The 19,126-nt window shown below is 39.2% G+C and overlaps 1 protein-coding gene across 1 annotated transcript; it reads right to left on the bottom strand.

Moving 5' to 3' along the window:
• Window positions 1–1,148: 1,148 nt before the first annotated feature.
• cdh1 (cadherin 1, type 1, E-cadherin (epithelial)) lies at window positions 1,149–18,516 on the bottom strand. The gene is made up of 16 exons (XM_079805893.1): window positions 18,080–18,516; window positions 17,856–17,970; window positions 15,737–16,104; window positions 13,531–13,668; window positions 13,289–13,444; window positions 12,840–12,987; window positions 12,588–12,760; window positions 12,375–12,503; window positions 10,645–10,830; window positions 10,314–10,558; window positions 7,940–8,085; window positions 7,640–7,864; window positions 7,306–7,530; window positions 6,891–7,021; window positions 2,070–2,213; window positions 1,149–1,986 (listed from the first exon to the last, which is right to left on the bottom strand). The coding sequence occupies exons 1-16, from the start codon at window positions 18,128–18,130 to the stop codon at window positions 1,780–1,782; spliced, it is 2,787 nt and encodes a 928-aa protein (XP_079662019.1). The 5' UTR covers window positions 18,131–18,516; the 3' UTR covers window positions 1,149–1,779.
• Window positions 18,517–19,126: the final 610 nt, after the last annotated feature.

Here is a 19,126-nt window from a genome sequence, read left to right as displayed (position 1 = left end):
AGAGGCGAAGGGAAGGAAAAGATGTGGTAGAAAAAAAGTGTACAAGCAATAGGGATAACCGCACCCTGGAGAGGATTGTGAAACAAAACCCATTCAAAAATGTGGGGGAGATTCACAGAGTGGACTGGAGCTGGAGTCAGTGCTTCAAGAACCACTACACACAGACGCATGACAGACATGGGTTTCAGCTGTCGCACTCTTGACCAACAGACAGCGTCAGAAGCATCTCGCCTGGGCTAAAGACAAAAAAGAAAAAAAGTGGTCCAAAGTTATGTTCTCTGATGAAAGTAAATTTAGCATTTCCTTTGGAAATCAGGGTCCCAGAGTCTGGAGGAAGAGAGGAGAGGCACACAATCCACACTGCTGGAGCTCCAGTGTAAAGTTTCCACAGTCAGTGATGGTTTGGGGTGCCATGTCATCTGCTGGTGTTGGTCCTCTGTGTTTTCTGAGGTCAGAGGTCAACGCAGCCGTATACCAGGAAGTTTTAGAGCACTTCATGCTTCCTGCTGCTGACCAACTTTATGGAGATGCAGATTTCATTTTCCAACAGGACTTGGCACCTGCACACAGTGCCAAAGCAACCAGTACCTGGTTTAAGGACCATGGTATCCCTATTCTTAATTGGCCAGCAAACTCGCCCAACCTTAACCCCATAGAAAATCTATGGGGTATTGTGAAGAGGAAGATGCGATATGCAGAAGAGCTCAAGGCCACTATCAGAGCAACCTGGGCTCATAACACCTGAGCATCAGGCAAAAGGAGCCCCAACTAAGTATTGAATGCTGGACACACTCATACTTTTCAGTTGGCCAAGATTTCTAAAAATCCTTTCTTTGTATTGGTCTTAATATTCTAATTTTCTGAGACACTGAATTTAGGATTTTCCTGAGTTGTCTGTTATAAATCATCAAAATTAAAAGAAATATACATTTAAAAATATCAGTCTGTGACTAATGAATTAATATAATATACACGTTTCACTTTTTGAATGGAATTAGTGAAATAAATCAACTTTTTGATGATATTCTAATTATATGACCAGCACCTGTATATAAAACTGTTCTAGTGGATTATTCATAATTGTGGCATCCGTAATTATAATCATGCCCTAGTGTGAAGTGTTATAAAAGGAATACTTGGAAACAAAACACAGTAAAAGTAATTTAATAAAAAAAAAAAAGCAATGTAAAAAAATGAATGCTGAAAAGCATAGAACTATATAAAAAGAAATAAAAGCATACATAAACGCAATTAACATTGTCAGTTGAGGGGAAAGACAGAAATAGAGACTTGCATATCATACAAAAAGGTTCTTGAAAATTCAGTGCTTTTCAAAAAAAAAAAAAAAAAAGGTAAATTTACAGTATAAATTCATGCTTTAGATCAATCTTTAATGCCAAGGAAGTAAAAAAATAACCATTACATTACATAAAATATACTGGGAAAACAACTTAAATTTGGGACAAACATCTTAAGCTGCATTTCAGCTTCTTACCCACAGAGCAATCACAACAAATATTGAATGTCTCTTCAATTGGGAGCTTCTTTTAAAGGGGAAAAAAAAGCCACGTTCCTGCCTAGACTGCTCCCATGAAAAGAAACACTTAAAGTCAAAGATTCGGTCCTTTATGTTGACGGGTGAACAGTGCTATTTATCCGGTCCCAACTTTAAACATTCAAATCACCAGACCATAAAGCGAAGTATAAAATTCTCATATTTTGCACTTTTAAACCATCGATGCACCTCTTGCACAGAGAGAGAAATTAACAAAAGTAGTCTTAATCCTCGCCTCCTCCATACATGTCTGCCAGCTTCTTGAAGCGCGGGCCCCATTCACTGATGAAGTCGTAGTCTTGGTCGTCTCCTGAGCTGGAAGAGTTGATGGTGCTCAGCGAACCTGCGTCTGAGCCGCCTCCTTCGTAGTCGAATACCAGGAGGGAGTCGTAGGGAGGCGCTGTGGGGTCGTTATCCGCAGCATTCAGATTCTACCGTACAAAGAATTGCGTTAGTCATACTTAAACCTGGGTTTGCAAAGGAATTCTCTTGAGGTTTAAAGAAAATCACTTACATCATCAATGAATGTGCCAATCTCATCAGGGTTGGCAGGTCGAGGTCTATACTGAGGTGCGGTCATGAAGGTGGGCGCCACATCGTTTCTGAACACATCAGGTCTGTTGTCCAAGCCTCGATGCAGCACACTCAAATCAAAGTCCTGCGTTAGAAAGAGTTTGATATTAAAAAGAACTGCAAACCATCTACTATGGCAAAAGACAGTAGATTGCACGCATCGATCAAAGAAAGACTTGAGGCAACCTCACACGACATGACTTATGGCTGAATTTTGCCAAGCTCTGCGATAAAACCCCCAGATTGCAACTTGTTGTCGATGATACCGGTTAATGGATTGTGATCAGAGCCAGTGTCAAGCAGTCACAAAACTCTCTGCTATTAACACCACGTGATCTTGTAGGGTGCGATGCAACGGAAAGACCACCGTATGGGCAGGGTCAGGTTTTAGCAAAGTTTAAATAAAAAATTTAATTAAACCTCTTTAAACCAGAGGTCTCCAAACTCAGTCCTGGAGGGCCACTGTCCTGCAGAGTTTAGCTCCAACCCCAATTAAAACACCTGAACCAGCTAATCAGTGTCTTACTTGGGCCTAGTAAGACACGGATTAGCTGGTTCAGGGGCTGGAATTAAACTCTGCAGGAAAGTGGCCCTCCAGGAGCGAGTCTGGAGACCCCTGCTTTAAACCTTTTGGTGAGAGACGAGAAATCTTGTGGCATTAATTGATGTTCCAAACATAGGCTCGGGAGGATCCTGTCAATCCTCATTACAAGCTTACACTGATGAGCCAAATCTAGTCACAGGCAAAGCGAATATCATTGATCTAACAAGGGCACATATGGTTGGGTAGATTAGATGGCAAGCAGTAATTGGATGCAGGAGAAATGGGCAACAATGAAGATCAACTTCAGCTGTCTTTCCACAGCAGGAACTAGGGACTTTGGGGGTGGGACTCTGTTACCCCTTTTCCACCAAGGCAGTGCTGGTGCAAAGCCAGAACCTAGTTGAAATCTGTTCCGTCTTTCCACACCCAAAGCACCAGCTCCGAACCAGGAGAAGTGGTTAAGTAGTGCTGGCACTAGCACCTGGTTCATTCTGGTGGAAAAGGGGTATGCGTTTCGACCGCAGTGAAAAATTAACTTCTAAATGAAGTTACGGGTAAAGATTTCCCCCCGAAAGTCCATGCTCATGAGGCAGTACTTTTTTTTAAAGTTCAGGAGCTTTCAGGGGTGGGACTTGGCCAAATTGACTGGGTCAGAGCATCTCTGAAACGACAAGGCTTCGCTTGTGCGTTGCTTCCAGTCAGCAGTGGTGAGAATTTACTAGGTGGTCCTAGGAGTGACAAACCACAAAGCGGCGAAAGGGTGTTGGGCACCCAAGGCTCAGATGCACAAGAGCAGAAAGGCTATCCCGAATGGTCTAAGCCAGGGATCCTCAAATCTGGCCCACGAGATCCACTTTCCTGCAGAGTTTAGCTCTAGCCCTAATCAAACACACCTGAACATGCTAATCAATGTCTTCAGGTTCATTAGAAAACTACAGGTTGGTGAGTTTCATCAGGGTTGGAGCTAAACTCTGCAGCGCATTGGCTCTCCAGGGCAAGATTTGAGGAACCCGGTTCTAAGCCATTGTGGTACAAGTCACAAATTTTAAAGGATGTTATGGGAGGAACGTGTCAGAGCATCACACTCTGCTGCAAATGAGGCTGCGTAGCCGCAGACCAATCAGAGCGCCTATGATGACCCTGTCCATCGTCGAAAACTCAGTGAGGAACTGGACCTTGGAACCTTGAAAGAAGGTCGTCTGGTCCAATGAATCCCTTTTTATGTTACATCACTTTACGTGGAAGGTCATGCACGTGTGTACCGTTTACTTGGAGAAGTGATGGACTTGATGCACTTTGGGACGAAGACAAGCCGTGCAGGAAGTTTGCTGCTCTGAATGTCCTGCAGGGAAACACTGGGTCCTACCTAACGAAGACCTTCACAAACACGGTTGCAGACCAGGTCCACCCCTTCCTGACAACGGTGTTCTCTAGTGGAATTGACCTCCTCTGAAAGGATAATGCACCCTGCCACCACTGCACACATTGTTCAGGAACGGTTTGGACAGGAACAAAGAGTTCAAGGTGTTGCCCCGGCCTCCAAATTCCACAGATCTCAATCCAGTTGAGTCCCTTTTTATATTACATCATGTGGAGGGCCATGTATGCATCCGCTGTATACTTGGGGAAGTGATAGCACTAGGATCCACTGTGGGATGACGACAAGCCAGTGGATAGTGCAATGTTCTGCTGGAAACACTGGGTCCAGATATTCAGATTGACGTAAATGACACGTGCCACCTACCCAAACATTGTTGTAGACCAGATACAGCCCTTCCTGACAACAGTGTTCTCTGGTGGATGTGGCCTTCTTCGGCAGGATAATGCACCCTGCACACATTGTTCAGGAATGTTCTGAGGAACAAAGGGTTCAAGGTGTTGCCCGGTCCGGCAAATTCCCCAGATCTCAATTCAACTGAGCATCTGTGGGATGTGCTGGACCAACAAGTTCAAGTCTTGTAGGGAGGTAGAACCAGCATGGATTGAAGGTGCTAGACACTACAGGGGTCTTGTACAGTCCCATGCCTTGGCAGGTCGGTGCTGTTTTGGCAGCATGCGGAACAGCATATTAGGCAGGTCAAAGTTTTGGCTCATCGGTGTATACAAGCAGTAGTCATTGCACCGTCCCAGCAGCAATTCTTCCAGCATTCCTCCACCTCCCCATCTCTCTCCAAGTAGAAGCTTTAGTTGTGTTCAGAGCTCAAGCCAAGCCTCAAACCAAGTTCACTCACCATTAACTATTAAGAGTGGAAGGGCAAGGGAACTTGTGATCACGTGCTTTGAAAGTGCAGTGCTCACATTTACAATTAGTAGCCTTTTGAAGATGAATAAACAATTACATCAAGCCATAAATCACAATTCCTTTTCGGTTCCCAAACTTAAGATCTCCTGAAATAAGCTGTTTCTTGTACCATTTGTATCTTGGCACAAGTTTATGGCCTTAAATTTGATACAATAGAATTTGTCTTCAAGATAAGGATCACCTTAAAGTGTGTACAGATACTGAATTACTGGACCTTGAATTAAGCCCCATAAGCGCTTTATGAGGGGCAAGAAGGTCACCCCATTATTTTAGAGGTCTACAAATGCTTATACTGCAAAACGATGGTAAGCAAAAAAGACATGTTGCTTGAGCAAAAGCCAAGTAGCAGCAAGTTTGACTGTCAATTAGGGATGAAACGGTATGGAAATTTAACATCACGATTATAGTGACCCAAATTATCACGGTTATCAATATTATCACGGTTTTGTTCAAACGAAATGAAAGTGTTCAAAAAGAACAGATGCACACACTTAAAACATTTCAACAAGTTTTATATTTGAAATTCAACAAACAACAAATAACTAAAGCAGCTCTAAGCACTTTTTTAAGCTAGATTCTGAGGGATTTCCTTCCTTAATGGCCATCATCAATAGCAACGCATAACACATAAATAATAATAATTTGTCGTAAATATAATCTCTAATATTATCACTGTAAATATATTCCCAAGCAATATTCTCATCAGTGTTCTATCAGACACATTTAAATCTAGCATATTTTGTGTTAGAGCCCAAACAGTATCCTAGTGAAATAATGCATATCCATATTTTCATATGATTTGACAGTTTATTTTATTAAATATCAAAATGTGTGCATCATACCTGACACCTAGATGAACACTTTACAGTCTTTTTATGACTGTCATTCTCTTCAAATGCTATTGAAGTTTGAAACGTGTATAACGTTACCAATGTTGTATGTAACTTTACAGACGGTCCCTAAATTCGCCAGCGTTATGCCAGTCATATCAGATGCGCTGTGGCTCTGCTGTGTTTTTTTTAAACCATTTTCGCTGCTGAAATAGAACAAAAGCAGTCATCCACTGTATGATGAATGAATCTCCTGCGTACAGCACACGTTTATCTCTGCTTTGAGTGCAGATTTCAGCGTGTGAGAGCGGCGCGCGCTCTGAACAAAACTCTGCTAATCTGAACGCCTCTGATTATGAGATATTGCATTCATAAACTCAATAGAAGCACGTGTAAGTGCTTATAATGCGCAACGCGATTATAACAGATGGCTTTTGAGAAGACTATTATCAGTTCAACAGCCAGAGTGGCTAGTGCGCAGCCGAAATAACGTTACACTCGCAAATGGCGGTTGTGAATGTCAAAGCCTGATTATTATCCCTTAAATGTCACCCTAGTCTTGTCTGAATTTGTTTGTTCGCTTCATGTTATTATTTCCCAGACGTAGGTTTGGTATTGGGGTCAAAGTCCACTTGCCTTGCGTTCGTAGTTTTGAAGTGTTTTCCCTATTACAGCGACTTTCTTCTGGCATGTTTGCAGACAGGGTGACCATCTTAGATTAAGTTTCCCTCAGGACTTTTGTAAAAGCCAAAATATGACCACGCCTCAGATTTGGTACTTTTAGAAGGCAGAACAATCCCCCGAGTGCTGTCACTGCTTTCTGCCCTTTCTCCTCATTCAGAAAACAGCGGTGCGCCAGACTGACGCTGACTGGACAAGATTTACCGTGAGTTTTCACAACCGTGATAATCACACGCGGTTTTAATGATAATACAATTTTATACGATATTACTAACCGTCACTAAATTTTATCGTGGTTTATCGTGAAACCGGTAATCGTTTCATCCCTACTGTCAATATTCAGTTTACCCAAGAAATAACCAATTAATTCAGCCATCAAAAACAAATAAACGCCTTAAAACCAACCTGATCATCTTCTCCACCGCCTTCCTCATCATAATAGTAGATGTTGTCCCTTATATCATCTTCAGGAAGGAGAGGTTCTTTTTTGGCACCACTTTTCCTCCTCATGAACAAGAGCAGAAGAAGAGCGAGCACTGTGGTGCAAGGAAAACAACTTACTTACAACAGCAAACCCTAAAGAATTTAGCAGTATCAATAAATTAAGAATGAATGAAAAGGTACACTAAAGGAGGTCAAGGAAAATTAGACTGCTATTGATCTTATTGGAGTTCAATTCAAAAAGGGAATGTGCTTGGAATGGCTAACTAGCATGACTCCTTTTCTGCAGAATAAAGCATGTATATCAAACTTTCTGTACACAACACTTTGAAGACCATGTATAAACAAACGCACACATAAATGCATAGAAGTTACATACATAGCAGAAGCAAGATTCCTCCCAGGATCCCAAGAACTCCAGATAGTGGCACTCCTGCTACCAGTCTGCTGGCATCACATTGAACTACATCATCTCCTTCACAGTCACACACAGTTGCTTGAATGGTGCTTTCCTGAGACAGTCTTTGATTATCAAAAACTCTCAGGATAACATTGTAGCTGCCCCGCTCCAATGCAGACTTTGGTTTCAGAAAGACACCGGTAGCTAAATTGGGAACATTAAAATAATTAGACATGTATATCAAGCCATCCAGATATTATGTGTAACATGAAAGAATGAGATTAATTTCTCCTAAACATTAGTAATTGCTCACATGTTTCATTCATAGAGGTGGACCAATTTTTACTGGTTTCTCCTTGGGTCTCAACACTAAAGGGACCAGCATTATCAGGTCCATCTTTGTCCGTTATAGAGAGAAGCACTGGGGATGAACCACGGTTGCAAATCTTTATCTCCCTTTCATTGATGGCAGGAGGGTTGTCATTTACATCCACCAATGTAATTATCAGGGTTCCTGTGCCAGTAGCTGGAGATTCGACTGCACACAAGCACAGACATTAGAAAAAGGCCATGCCAGCAAGAAGTCTACTCTTAAAGACTAAACACAAATTACCATCATCATCCACCGCCCAAATGATAGCTCTGTATATGCCATCTTTCACATAGTTAGATTCTCTATCCATTGCTTTCTTCACTTTAATAATTCCAGTGTCTGGAGTTACACTCAGCCAGCCGGCAGGATCATTGCCAATTTTATACCTGGAAGGAACCAAATATATTAGGTTAAAAGTAGAAGTTCAGGGCCCGTATTCATAAAGAATCTTAATACAAAGAGTAGCTCCTAGTGACAATTCTAAGAAAATTCGTAGAAATGTGGCCGTTTACTCTTAAAATTAACAAAAAAATCCTAGTTAAGAAAAAGGTAATTCAGAAAGCATCTTAACCCTTAAAAGAGGTCTTAAGGTCAAATTTGTTAGGAGCACGGACAAGGACTTTTAAGATGCTTAAGTTTCTTTAGCAGCAGAGAAAATGGCAGAAAGACAAAGAGAGAGAAGAAATGTGTTGCAGACAATGGATGACAGTGACTTAAGACTCTATAAATTAGATTGTGCAGGGATCATGTTTGTTGCATTAAACCCAACTTTCAAACCACCAATTAAATAGACATGCCAGCAATCAGTGGAATTGGAAAGAGTGGAACAATGTTTATAATTCTAAGCCAATCAAATACCTTATAGGAAATTAACAGCATGGTAAATAATAAAAGGACTTGTATACATATACACACACACACACATATATATATATATATAGAGAGAGAGAGTGAGAGTGAGAGAACGGTAAAATAGGACAATTTGCACGTGTAATTTCAAAGTGAAGGCTTAGAATAGACCCTCTACTTAAAAGCGCTCCTTTTTCCCCCTTTTTGGCCAACCAACCAATCACAGTCTTCAAAAGACTGTCATACGTAGCGACGGGGTCAGCCCCGCCTCTTCACTGAGATAAGTTTTTGTATTTTCCTTGTTCATAGTTGCTCTCAGATCAGTCCCGCATAGCTCTTAAGCTAAGGGCGTTTTCACACCTGAAAGTCCGCACCAAGGTCCGAACCGAAGTTCATGTTTTGATACATTTTATACATTCGGTTAGTTTTGGTTTGGTTTCACATTGCAATTAAGTGAGCGGACTAAAGAACTTTACATGATGCACTTGCGTCCACTCGTCATCATCTATGTGGGCGGCATCTGGACACTGATTGGTTTGTAAGCGGACGAGCGTCTGACGTCAGCGTCTTTGACAAGAGTGAATGAACGGACGCATTTCGTTGCCACTTTTGAACAGTGCGCATTGCTTGACTATTTTTGTATGTTACGTTTAAAAGTGGACATTTAAAGCTTTATATTCACATATTTCTCATGTTTGTGACATGAGAGTAGCTACTGAGCTTCGGTTTATTTGAGACGTGCTCCAGTTCATGTGTAAAGCATGTGATCGCTCCCGCGATTGTCTGCTATAGACTATTTGCTTCTTATTTATTAAATCCAGGCAATTATCTGATTAAACGTTGATTAAAATTAAGATACAATTTATACAAAATGAAATTCACATTAAAGAAAGGCTTACACAAAATCATACAAAATTTCGTTCAAAATCATTTCTAACCTTCTGTCTTCTGACATATTGCACATCTTTTCACTTTTCATAATCAATGTAGCCTAGATTGAATTTAAAAATAACATTATAATATTTAAACATAAACTGGAACTTCCTGTAAATGGTCTGAAAGTCCGAACCATACAGAAAATGCTTTCACACTAGAAACGAACCGAACCTTTGTTCAGTTTGATCCTAGGCCTCTTTTCGTCTGACCAAATTTCATCTGTTTGGTCCGGACCGTGGTCAGGGGGAGGTTTCACACCTGTAATTTTGATTCGGACCAAACTGAAAAGTCCGAAAATCCGGACCAAACAAGGTAGGTGTGAAAACGCCATAAGACTCCTACGTAAAAGTTAAGCTAAATTAGGAGTTTTCTGAGAGGACTCTTAGAATCTTTATGAATACGGGCCCTGGTCTTTTGAAGTTCACAGGATATACAGTACATGCTGTGATTTGAATTCAGTGTATGAGAGATTTGACATTAACAGGGTTATAGGTCATGATAGGTAGCTGCTAGACCAGGGTTCCTCAAACTCAGGTCAAACACACCTGAGCAAGCTAATCAAGGTATTCAGGATCACTAGAAAAATCACAGGTAGGAGAGATTGACCAGGGTAGGGCTAAACTCTGCAGGACCGAGTTTGAGGAACCCTGTGCTAGACAGTTGCTGGTTCTCAGTGGTTACTCGTTCTAGAGAGGCTGTTTGACAAATAACAAAACTCATGAAAAGTCCATCAATGCAATCCTATGGGATTTTTATTGTCCTGAATCTCTAGAGAAATCAGTCAGAATTTGTTGGCTTGATTGTCTTGGAGAGGAAAAACAATTCTTACGTTATCTTCTGTGATTTTCCAATGTCTGGATCAGTGGCTGTAAAAGTAACCAAATCAGTACCAAGAGGCGTATCTTCAAGATTGGTAATTCTCTTCTCCTTTGGATTAAACTCTGGAGGCTCATTCACATCTTCAACATTCACTGTGACTGTGGCAGTGGAAGTGGGCAAAGCCCCGACAAATGGATCATCGTTCTCAACAATCACAGACAGAATGTGTTGCTTGTTCTTCTCAAAGTCCAGGGGCTAAATGTGGAAAAGAAAGTGTATTTTACTAAAGGCACGTCATTATGACCGATTGCCTGTGCAAACACATGAGCTACACACAGTACCTTTACAGTGGTGATGATGCCCTCTAGCCGGCTGGGTCCAGTAGTGACATTGAAAAACCCTCCCTTGTCACCCCCAATAATCCGATATTTGGTTGACCAGGCAGGAGATCCAACTTCATCTCCATCAGTAACTTTAAGTGTGGCCACTACAGCGCCTACTTTATTCTCTGGGACGGATACAGTGTGCTAAAACAAAGAGATGTATGGTGCATACAGGTATTAATACAGTTAAAACACTTGTATGTTTATACAGGGTATATACAGAACTTCTTAAGTTGAATTTAATACCTTTTACTACCTTTTTTAATACCTTCAAAATATTTTTTAATACCAGCGCGACTTCAAGCTGCAACTATAGTAACGTAAATGAAATATCTTTCCAAATGGAAAAACATTGCATCACAATGTAACAAGGTCATTATAACTTTACATCAACTGCCCACAGAGATGAGAATAGAAATAAAGACAGAAGAGGAAGGAGACATCTTCATAGATCATTAGTCAGTAAGTTTGATGTGTGAGCAATCTAAAAAAAGAGGTGGCCGAGAAGTAAGCACAGGTGTTATTAAAATAAATTGAGCTGATACATTTAAGTAAAGCAGAGGGATTTATCAAGATGTCACAACGGGCCTTTGACCATAGTTTTTAATCAGTGTCAAAGTAACAATTGCATAATGTTGGACATTTGAATGAACAGCTACGAATCAAAATTTGAACCAAATTTCCAAATGGAAACGAGCAATTTTCACGGCGCAATATTGATTTTTTTTCTTTTTCGTTTTAAATCATGAAGGCGAGTCAGTGGATATCACACAAAAACGCAATGTGCGCGAGAGTCTGTGAAGTCTCAAACCTACTCTATTCACTACAGAAAGTGAAAGTAAAATCTGACAAGCTTTCGGCGCATATTCTCACAGAGACAAGAGATATCTCTATTTATATAAATCTGCTTTAACATATGCTGATAACGTATAGCCTATAACTGTCTGAATTTATATTCTTAATATTTCTCGTGGCCCATATTGTGAAACAAATTAGAAGAGAAGTATAGGCCCATTTCGTGTTAAACGAGTTGCTTTTTAAATAAAGCTGCTCTTACTTTCTGATAATAATACTGATATTGTAGTGTTCTGACATATAGACGGATAATCATTTTAATTATAGGCCTATAATTCCTTGTTTAATTGGGCAAAATGTATTAAAATAATGAGGAGCAAGCTAATCTATCTATTCTTTTATTATGCAGCGTGGTTATATACCCAGGTTATATTAATTGTCTTCTTGCAGACGTGGCAATAAGCCTCGCGGCTGTTGCAAACTACTGGCCTAAGCCAGTCTTTAAATCGTGAGTCCTGCAGCCAGAGGTCCGAGAACTTGCATTTCCCCATGCTTTAATTACTGAATGGAAGCGAGCTCGCATACATGTTTGGCAGCAAGCCAGCCGCGGACCCAGTTTGTTTGTTTCAGTGCGCGCGAACGAACACCTCACATGATATCGCGCAGGTCCTACTCTCAACATATAAATAAATCCACGCGAATTTTAGAAAAAAAGGCCTGCACTTAACACAAATTGAAAATGTATCTAAAAAAAAAAATTGGCCTCAAATTTAATACCTCGTCAGATGACGTTTATTACTTTTTAATGCCCTTAATTTTGGCTAATTTCATTTACTACCTTTTACAACCCCACGGACACCCTGCTATATATTCAGAATGTTATAATATATTACCGTGGTCTCCTCAAACTGAGGAGCGTTATCATTGCTGTCAGTCACAGTAATAACAGCTGTGCCAGTGGTTATCAATCCAGTTCCTTCCATGTCAGCAGCCACAACTGTCAAAGTGTATTTGGGCCATTTCTGAAAAGGAAGATGTTCTCAGGTGAGTTTGTTTACATGAATGAATCTCGCAGTGGCGAAGAATGATTTCATCAGTATTCTCACCTCTTTGTCCAAGCCAGCAGTATTCACAGAAATTCCTCCAGTAAAAGAGTTGATTTGAAACATGTTTGGATTTGGTAATTCTGGTTCTTGCTTAATGATTTTGTATCTGACATCTGCATTGTAAGTCGTTGGGTCATCTGCATCAGTGGCTGTGACGGTCATAAACTCAGGACCTTCAGTGAGAGAAGAATAAAGACTGATTAGGTGGTACGAGCTGAAGAGGCATTTGAAGAATCTGCACCATACACCTACCTATTTGAGCAGCTTCAGGAACTTCTCCATTGAATGGATTGTGTGTAAAAACAGGAGGATTATCATTTGCGTCCATCACATTTAAAACAATTTCCATTGGACTTTCTACTATAGTAGGCACATCAAGTCCAGTAGCATAAGCTATAAGCTAAAGGAGGGAGAAGAAATACAGGCATGTTAAGAGGCAAATATCTGAGGTTGTTTCTATTTGTCCATGTATGTTAGCTTTGAGACATGACTATGCAAGTGTAGTTGAAGAAAACTTGTTTTTCTTTTTTGTCTTTGTAACACAACACATAAAATTAAGTCAAAGTACACAAACACAAAAACGTTTAAGTTAACTGATGAAAGCTTGAAAAGAATTAAGAATGAGCAATCCAATTCTGAAATACACAGTACAAGAACTAACTGTTGATTTTAAAGGTTAGAGACACTAAAAATCAACTTACTCTGTATGAAGCTTTTGTTTCTCTGTCGAGTGGCCGAGTCACTGAAACAAACCCTGATAATCTGTCTATAATTAAAGTCCCCTTAGGGTCCAGATCTGCCCCTTCACCTGAGATCTTGTATTGCATCGGAGTTTCTTTAGAATAGTCCGACCTTATCTAAATACAGAAAGAAATAAGAGAACAAAGTCAATAACAGACAAACCTCTCTCTCGTCCATCTCATTTTGAATGACTTTCACTCACCTGGACCAGCTTTATTGGGAAAGGACCTTTGCTGTTTTCAAGTAAACTGAACGGAGGAATAACCCAACCTCTCTTTGCTCTCTTCAGACCCGTCAAAGACTTTGGAAACGTCAGAACCAGATCGTGGGGAGATTCCATCTGAAATTTAGTAAATGACACTGAGCGACATGGTTTCTTGGCTAGCTGTACATTATACAACTCAGGACTCCAGACTGGGACCTTCTTTCCTGCGATACTACACAGCACTGAGGGATACAGTGAGAAAGCATTTTAATTAATTGTGATGTCATTAATACTGCAGTCAAATTTGGCGCATAATTCTCAATTATAAACCATATCAGGTTATACAGCACTGATGTAAAAAACAGGAGAATGATTGTCATGAATGAACAAGTTATAGAAGGCTTTTCAATCCACACTTAATGAGGTAGCGCCAACTGTAACCATGGTATTGTGGCAGAAATAGTCAAATGTTTTTACATTATTCATCTCGGGGTTCGTAAAACCTTTTGAGACTGAAATTCATTGGCTTCCAAGCACTTCACAGCTCTTAAATATTACCCATTTTAAATGTTATTTTTAAATGATTACCAAAAACTTTATTTATTCATCCTTTGACAAATGTCCCCTTTTGTAAAAATGAAAAGTTTCAAGTAGGGCAGTCCCCTAAAAGTCAACTAAGAGGCTTGGTCGAACAAAATGTTAGTCGTTTAGTCGCAGAAGGAGATATATATAGAAAGATTGAAATGTCTGCTTTTAAATGAACATATTAAAGTGAAAAACAAATACTCAGATTAAGTAATCCTGAAAAGTGCATATAGGCGCATCCACTGCTACACCGCTTTAAAGCAAAAGACTGGCATGCGGCACAGATCATTTAATCTTGATTGTCACGTTTTAATAATCACTGGAAGCCAATACCAGAACTGAAATTGGACTCGTCACTAGGGATTTAGTTAATTTGTTTCTTTATTGTGTGTATTTAATTAACATTTGTTTGCACTTTGTTCCTTTGTTCTTATACTGTATCTTGCGCATATAAAATACAAATAAATGCCTTCACACGGGTCCATTTACCAATAGAGGTTTTATATTTGTTTTGTTCAAACATTGCGGTTTCTTATTTTACTTTTCAGATTATAAAGCAATGTTAATAATGTCCTTAATTAGTTTTTTTATAAAAAAAATAATTATAAAAAAGAACCGATAAGAATACCATTAAAGTACCGGCTCGATAAGCAGTATCGTAATAGTAATACCGTTAAAACCTTAACGATACCCATCCCTACTGCTGTTGAATTGTTTTTCAAATGAGTCACCACGCATGAAGCCATCGCTGTATTTTAACATCACAGGGGCATAAGACATCACAATCTCTACAATTCACCTGAAAAGTAGACCATGGACGTCTTTTAAGATCGATCATGCCCACTGCAAAAAATGCTTTTCTTACTTAGTATTTTTGTCTTGTTTTCAGTCCAAATATCTAAAAATCTTACATTAAGAAGCATTTACTAGACAAGCAAAAGTTTGTCTTGTTTTGGGGAAAATAACTCAAAATTAAGGGAGTTTTTGCTTAAAAAAAGCTAAATAATCTGCCAATGGGGTAAGCAAAGTAATCTTAATTCAAATAGAAAACAATATTATTTTACTTACCCCATTGGCAGATTTTGCTTATTTTAAGCAAAAACTCCCTTAATTTTGAGTTATTTTCCACCAAAACAAGACACAAACTTTTGGTTGTCAAGTAAATGCTTCTTAAATGTAAGATTTTTTTTAGATATTTGGACTGAAAACAAGACAAATATACTTAGTAAGAAAGGCATTTTTTGCAGTGCCCCCAAGTAGGATATATTTAAATATATTTATTTTTCCTTGTAAAAATTGGTTTACTATCGTTAATAAGTTAATTTAATCTGCATCTCAACTCGAACTTGTCAAATGTGCCTTTACAAGAAATAAACATGTTATTAGTAACTGCACTTATTGATGCAAAAACCATAGTAATTTTATGATTGGGTAATCTTAGAAAATATGAATTTAACACTTGCCCTCCAATAATACTAATTCGTAAAAATGTACAGAATTTGGTAGTTGAATATGTCTATTTACAGAACCACAGTGAAGTAGCACATAAGGGAAGTGTCCAATAGAGGTCAGGCTTGTGCTTTACTAACAGCGGTTTCTTGAAGGAACTTGTTTGTACCTGTGAAGAGGAGGAGATGTTCATAACCGTGTCCATGTGATGGTTCTCATGTTTCTCGTGATGGTCCTCATGATGGTTCTCGTGATGGTTCTCGTGATGGTTCTCGTGATGGTTCTCGTGATGGTTCTCGTGATGGTTCTCGTGATGGTTCTCGTGATGGTTCTCATGAGTGTGGGCACGCTCAACTCTGACAGATACCGTGTGTTTCTTACCACTGGAGTCCCAAGCATGCACAGAAAACACCTTGTGGCCTTCATGAAGAATCACTTGTCTCTTGAGTGTTACAGTCCCATACGTGTTCACATCAAACCGCTTGTCAACGGACTGGAAAAGCGTTCTTGTTCTTCCATCACAATTACTGAAAGTTACTGAGGGAGAAAAGGAGCAAAAACTTAAGACAGGGAACCAACTCAAGTGACGACTACAATGGGATTATATATAAAGAATCAATTTGCTGACACTTGTATGCGGAACACACCCCAGTTACATTTCCGCAAAACTCAAGTTGATATCAAACCAAACATAAACTACTTAGCAATCGTTCAACCACATACCATAATAGCCAATTTAATATGTACATTTCTGGTCTTGTAAAAGGGTTTGAGCCTCATGGAGTAGACCAAAAAAGTAGTTAAATTTGCAATATTCACGTTCAATGTTTGACAAATGGATTTGACGAGACATGCTTTACACCATACATGTCTCAAAGTTTGTTTATTAATGCCATGGCAACTTTCCAAGGCCCAAACTCAAACTATTTGGTTTAACGAGTAAAAAAAAAAAAAGGGTTAAAACAAGCACAATCTACAATACATGCTCGCTGTCAATCCTTTTCCCAACGCATAATTCATTTAAACAAACACTATCCAGTTATACAGAGGTTTAGCAATGGCCATAGTGCAAATCCATTAGAGGTCGGAAGTGGTGAAACCAATCAGCCCTTAGAAATGAGCCACCATTAGCGGGACAATAAGAGGAAACGTCCTTTCGAGATGTACTGAGAGGTAAACTACAGATCGATTGCAATACGAAACCAAACACTGGTGAATATCCTTTTTTATTAATCAAATTAAGGAATAAATCAGTATAATGCAGCATTAATTATTCACAAAATGTTCACGAAAGCTAACTAAATGAACAATGTTTGAGATGTGGGCATAAAATCGAAACTAAAATTTAAAACAAAAATAAAAAAACGCATTACTTTTCATGGAAAGTACCTGATTGAGGGGGGGCCAAATCTTACACAAGTCAATGTATTAAATAGAAATGCCAATAAAGTACAAGCCATGTCAAAAAAACAAAAATAGCTGGGTTTATTTCTCAATGGTTGAAAGAAAGAAAAGGAGAAATGACAAATCTTAAATGATTTGTTGACCTTGAGCCTGGTTTCACTGGTGAATATCCTTTTTTATTAATCAAATTAAGGAATAAAAAGTTTAATGCAGCATTAATTATTCACGAAATGTTCACGAAAGCTAACTAAATGAACAATGTTTGAGGGATGTGGACATAAAAACGAAACTAAAATGATAAAAATCGCATTGCTTTTCATGGAAAGTACCTGATTGAGGGGGGGCCAAATCTTACACAAGTCAATGTATTAAATAGAAATGCCAATAAAGTACACGCCATCTCAAAAAACAAATAGCTGGGTTTATTTCTCAATGGTTGAAAGAAAGAAAAGGAGAAATGACAAATCTTAAATGATTTGTTGACCTTGATCCTGGTTTCACTCCCATAGAAACTCACTGAGTGAGATCAGAGTTTCACAACACCTGCAGACTTACTGAAGCATTACATTTATATAAACAGAGTTTGATTTAACATAGAGAGATAAAAGGAGATTAAATTCAATATTTGCAGGGTTCAACCCTAAGATGATTAGAAAAACAACAGTTTAACCCACACAAATGAAACAGTTATACAGCAAAAACTATTGAATTATAGTCTCTAAATGTTGTAAAACTAGGTTGTATATCCGACAAAACACGAGGCAGTTAAACTCGAGGGAGAGCAGATTTAACGCTAGCATAGAGCGTTTTTAAATTAGCGTACTTCTCGCCTTCTGAGTAACTAACACATTTTGAGTATTATAAAGAGATTTATGTTGACCTACCTCTTCCTAGTCTTTTCCCCTGGTGAAGGTGTTCTCTGTGCACTTTAAAAACGACTAAATCCGCGTTAAATCCAGGTGAACATGTCGAGTCCTCCGTGTATCCACACGAAAATACCTAATTAAATAAAATGAGTGAATAAAACATTTGATAACAACCAACGGAAGAGTTCACAGCTCGGAACCGCGCGACCGTTTTCGACGCCATAACGATAAAACAAACTTACCTGAAAAAGAAAAATGACAACTCCTAATCGCACAATCCTCACACACGCCATTCGACACGATAAAATCCACAACAAATCCGTATTCTCTCGAAGTTTTATAAAGTGAAGAGCTGCTGTTTTTTCCACCCTCCCAACGGCCGCGAAGTGAGGAAATGGTCTTCAGCAGGTATTTCGGCTTCGGCTCTGACGTAGGCAGCCAGGTGACCTCGCCCATCCGGTAATTACCATGTCCAAATATGGATATTTATGGCCTACACACACAGGTAAAAAAAAAATGAGTCCGAAAATCCCCGGATTAGTGACCTGTGTGTGAAATATGAAAACGCTGCTCTTCTCAAACACCCTGATTTCATCCCACACAATTAACTCTTTAAAGGACTATTTCAGTGGAACTGCTGTGTTGCTGAACTGAACAACTCCTTTCATGCCTTCACACTGAACCCCCCCCCCCCCACACACACACACACACACACACACACACACACACACACTGACACACACATACCCACACACATCCTCTGTCTGCTGATGATATGATGTCGAAATTGATAACGCACTGAAAAAAATGCTTTTCTTATAAGTGCGTTTCAGGCAAAAAATGCTTTTCTTACTTAGTAGTTTGTCTTGTTTCTAGTCCACATATCGAAAAATCCTTAAAACAAGAAGCATTTACTACACAAGTAAACATTATTGTCTTGTTTTGGGAAAAATGACTCAAAATTAAGTGCGTTTTTGCTTGAAATAAGCAAAATAATCTCCCAAACAACATCATTTTAATTCAAACACAAAACAATAATATTTTGCTTATCCCTTTGGCAGATTATTTTGGTTATTTTAAGCGAAATCTCTCTTAATTTGAGTATTTTTTTCCCCAAAACAAGAATTTGTAGACGTGTGGAATAGAAATGAGACAAAAAATACTATATGGCTCTGAACAGAAAAACTCTTTTCATGCCGAAACTTAACCACCACTTAACCCCCCACCCCCACACCCCAACCACACACACACACACACACACACACACACACTCACACACACACACACGC

The sequence above is a fragment of the Gobio gobio genome, assembly GCF_949357685.1.
Source record: "Gobio gobio genome assembly, chromosome: 2".
NCBI lineage: Eukaryota > Metazoa > Chordata > Actinopteri > Cypriniformes > Gobionidae > Gobio > Gobio gobio.
This window is presented reverse-complemented; position numbering and strand designations above follow the sequence as displayed.

What these genes read in the sequence shown, in the direction of transcription:
- cdh1 (XM_079805893.1), bottom strand. Translation starts at nt 18,130, where the DNA reads ATGGCGTGTGTGAGGATTGTGCGATTAGGAGTTGTCATTTTTCTTTTT. An exon ending in TCCCAATAAAGCTGGTCCAG is followed by an intron (nt 13,445 to 13,530) that starts GTGAGTGAAAGT and finishes TTCTGTATTTAG; the next exon opens with ATAAGGTCGGACTATTCTAA. An exon ending in TCCTGAAGCTGCTCAAATAG is followed by an intron (nt 12,761 to 12,839) that starts GTAGGTGTATGG and finishes CTCTCACTGAAG; the next exon opens with GTCCTGAGTTTATGACCGTC.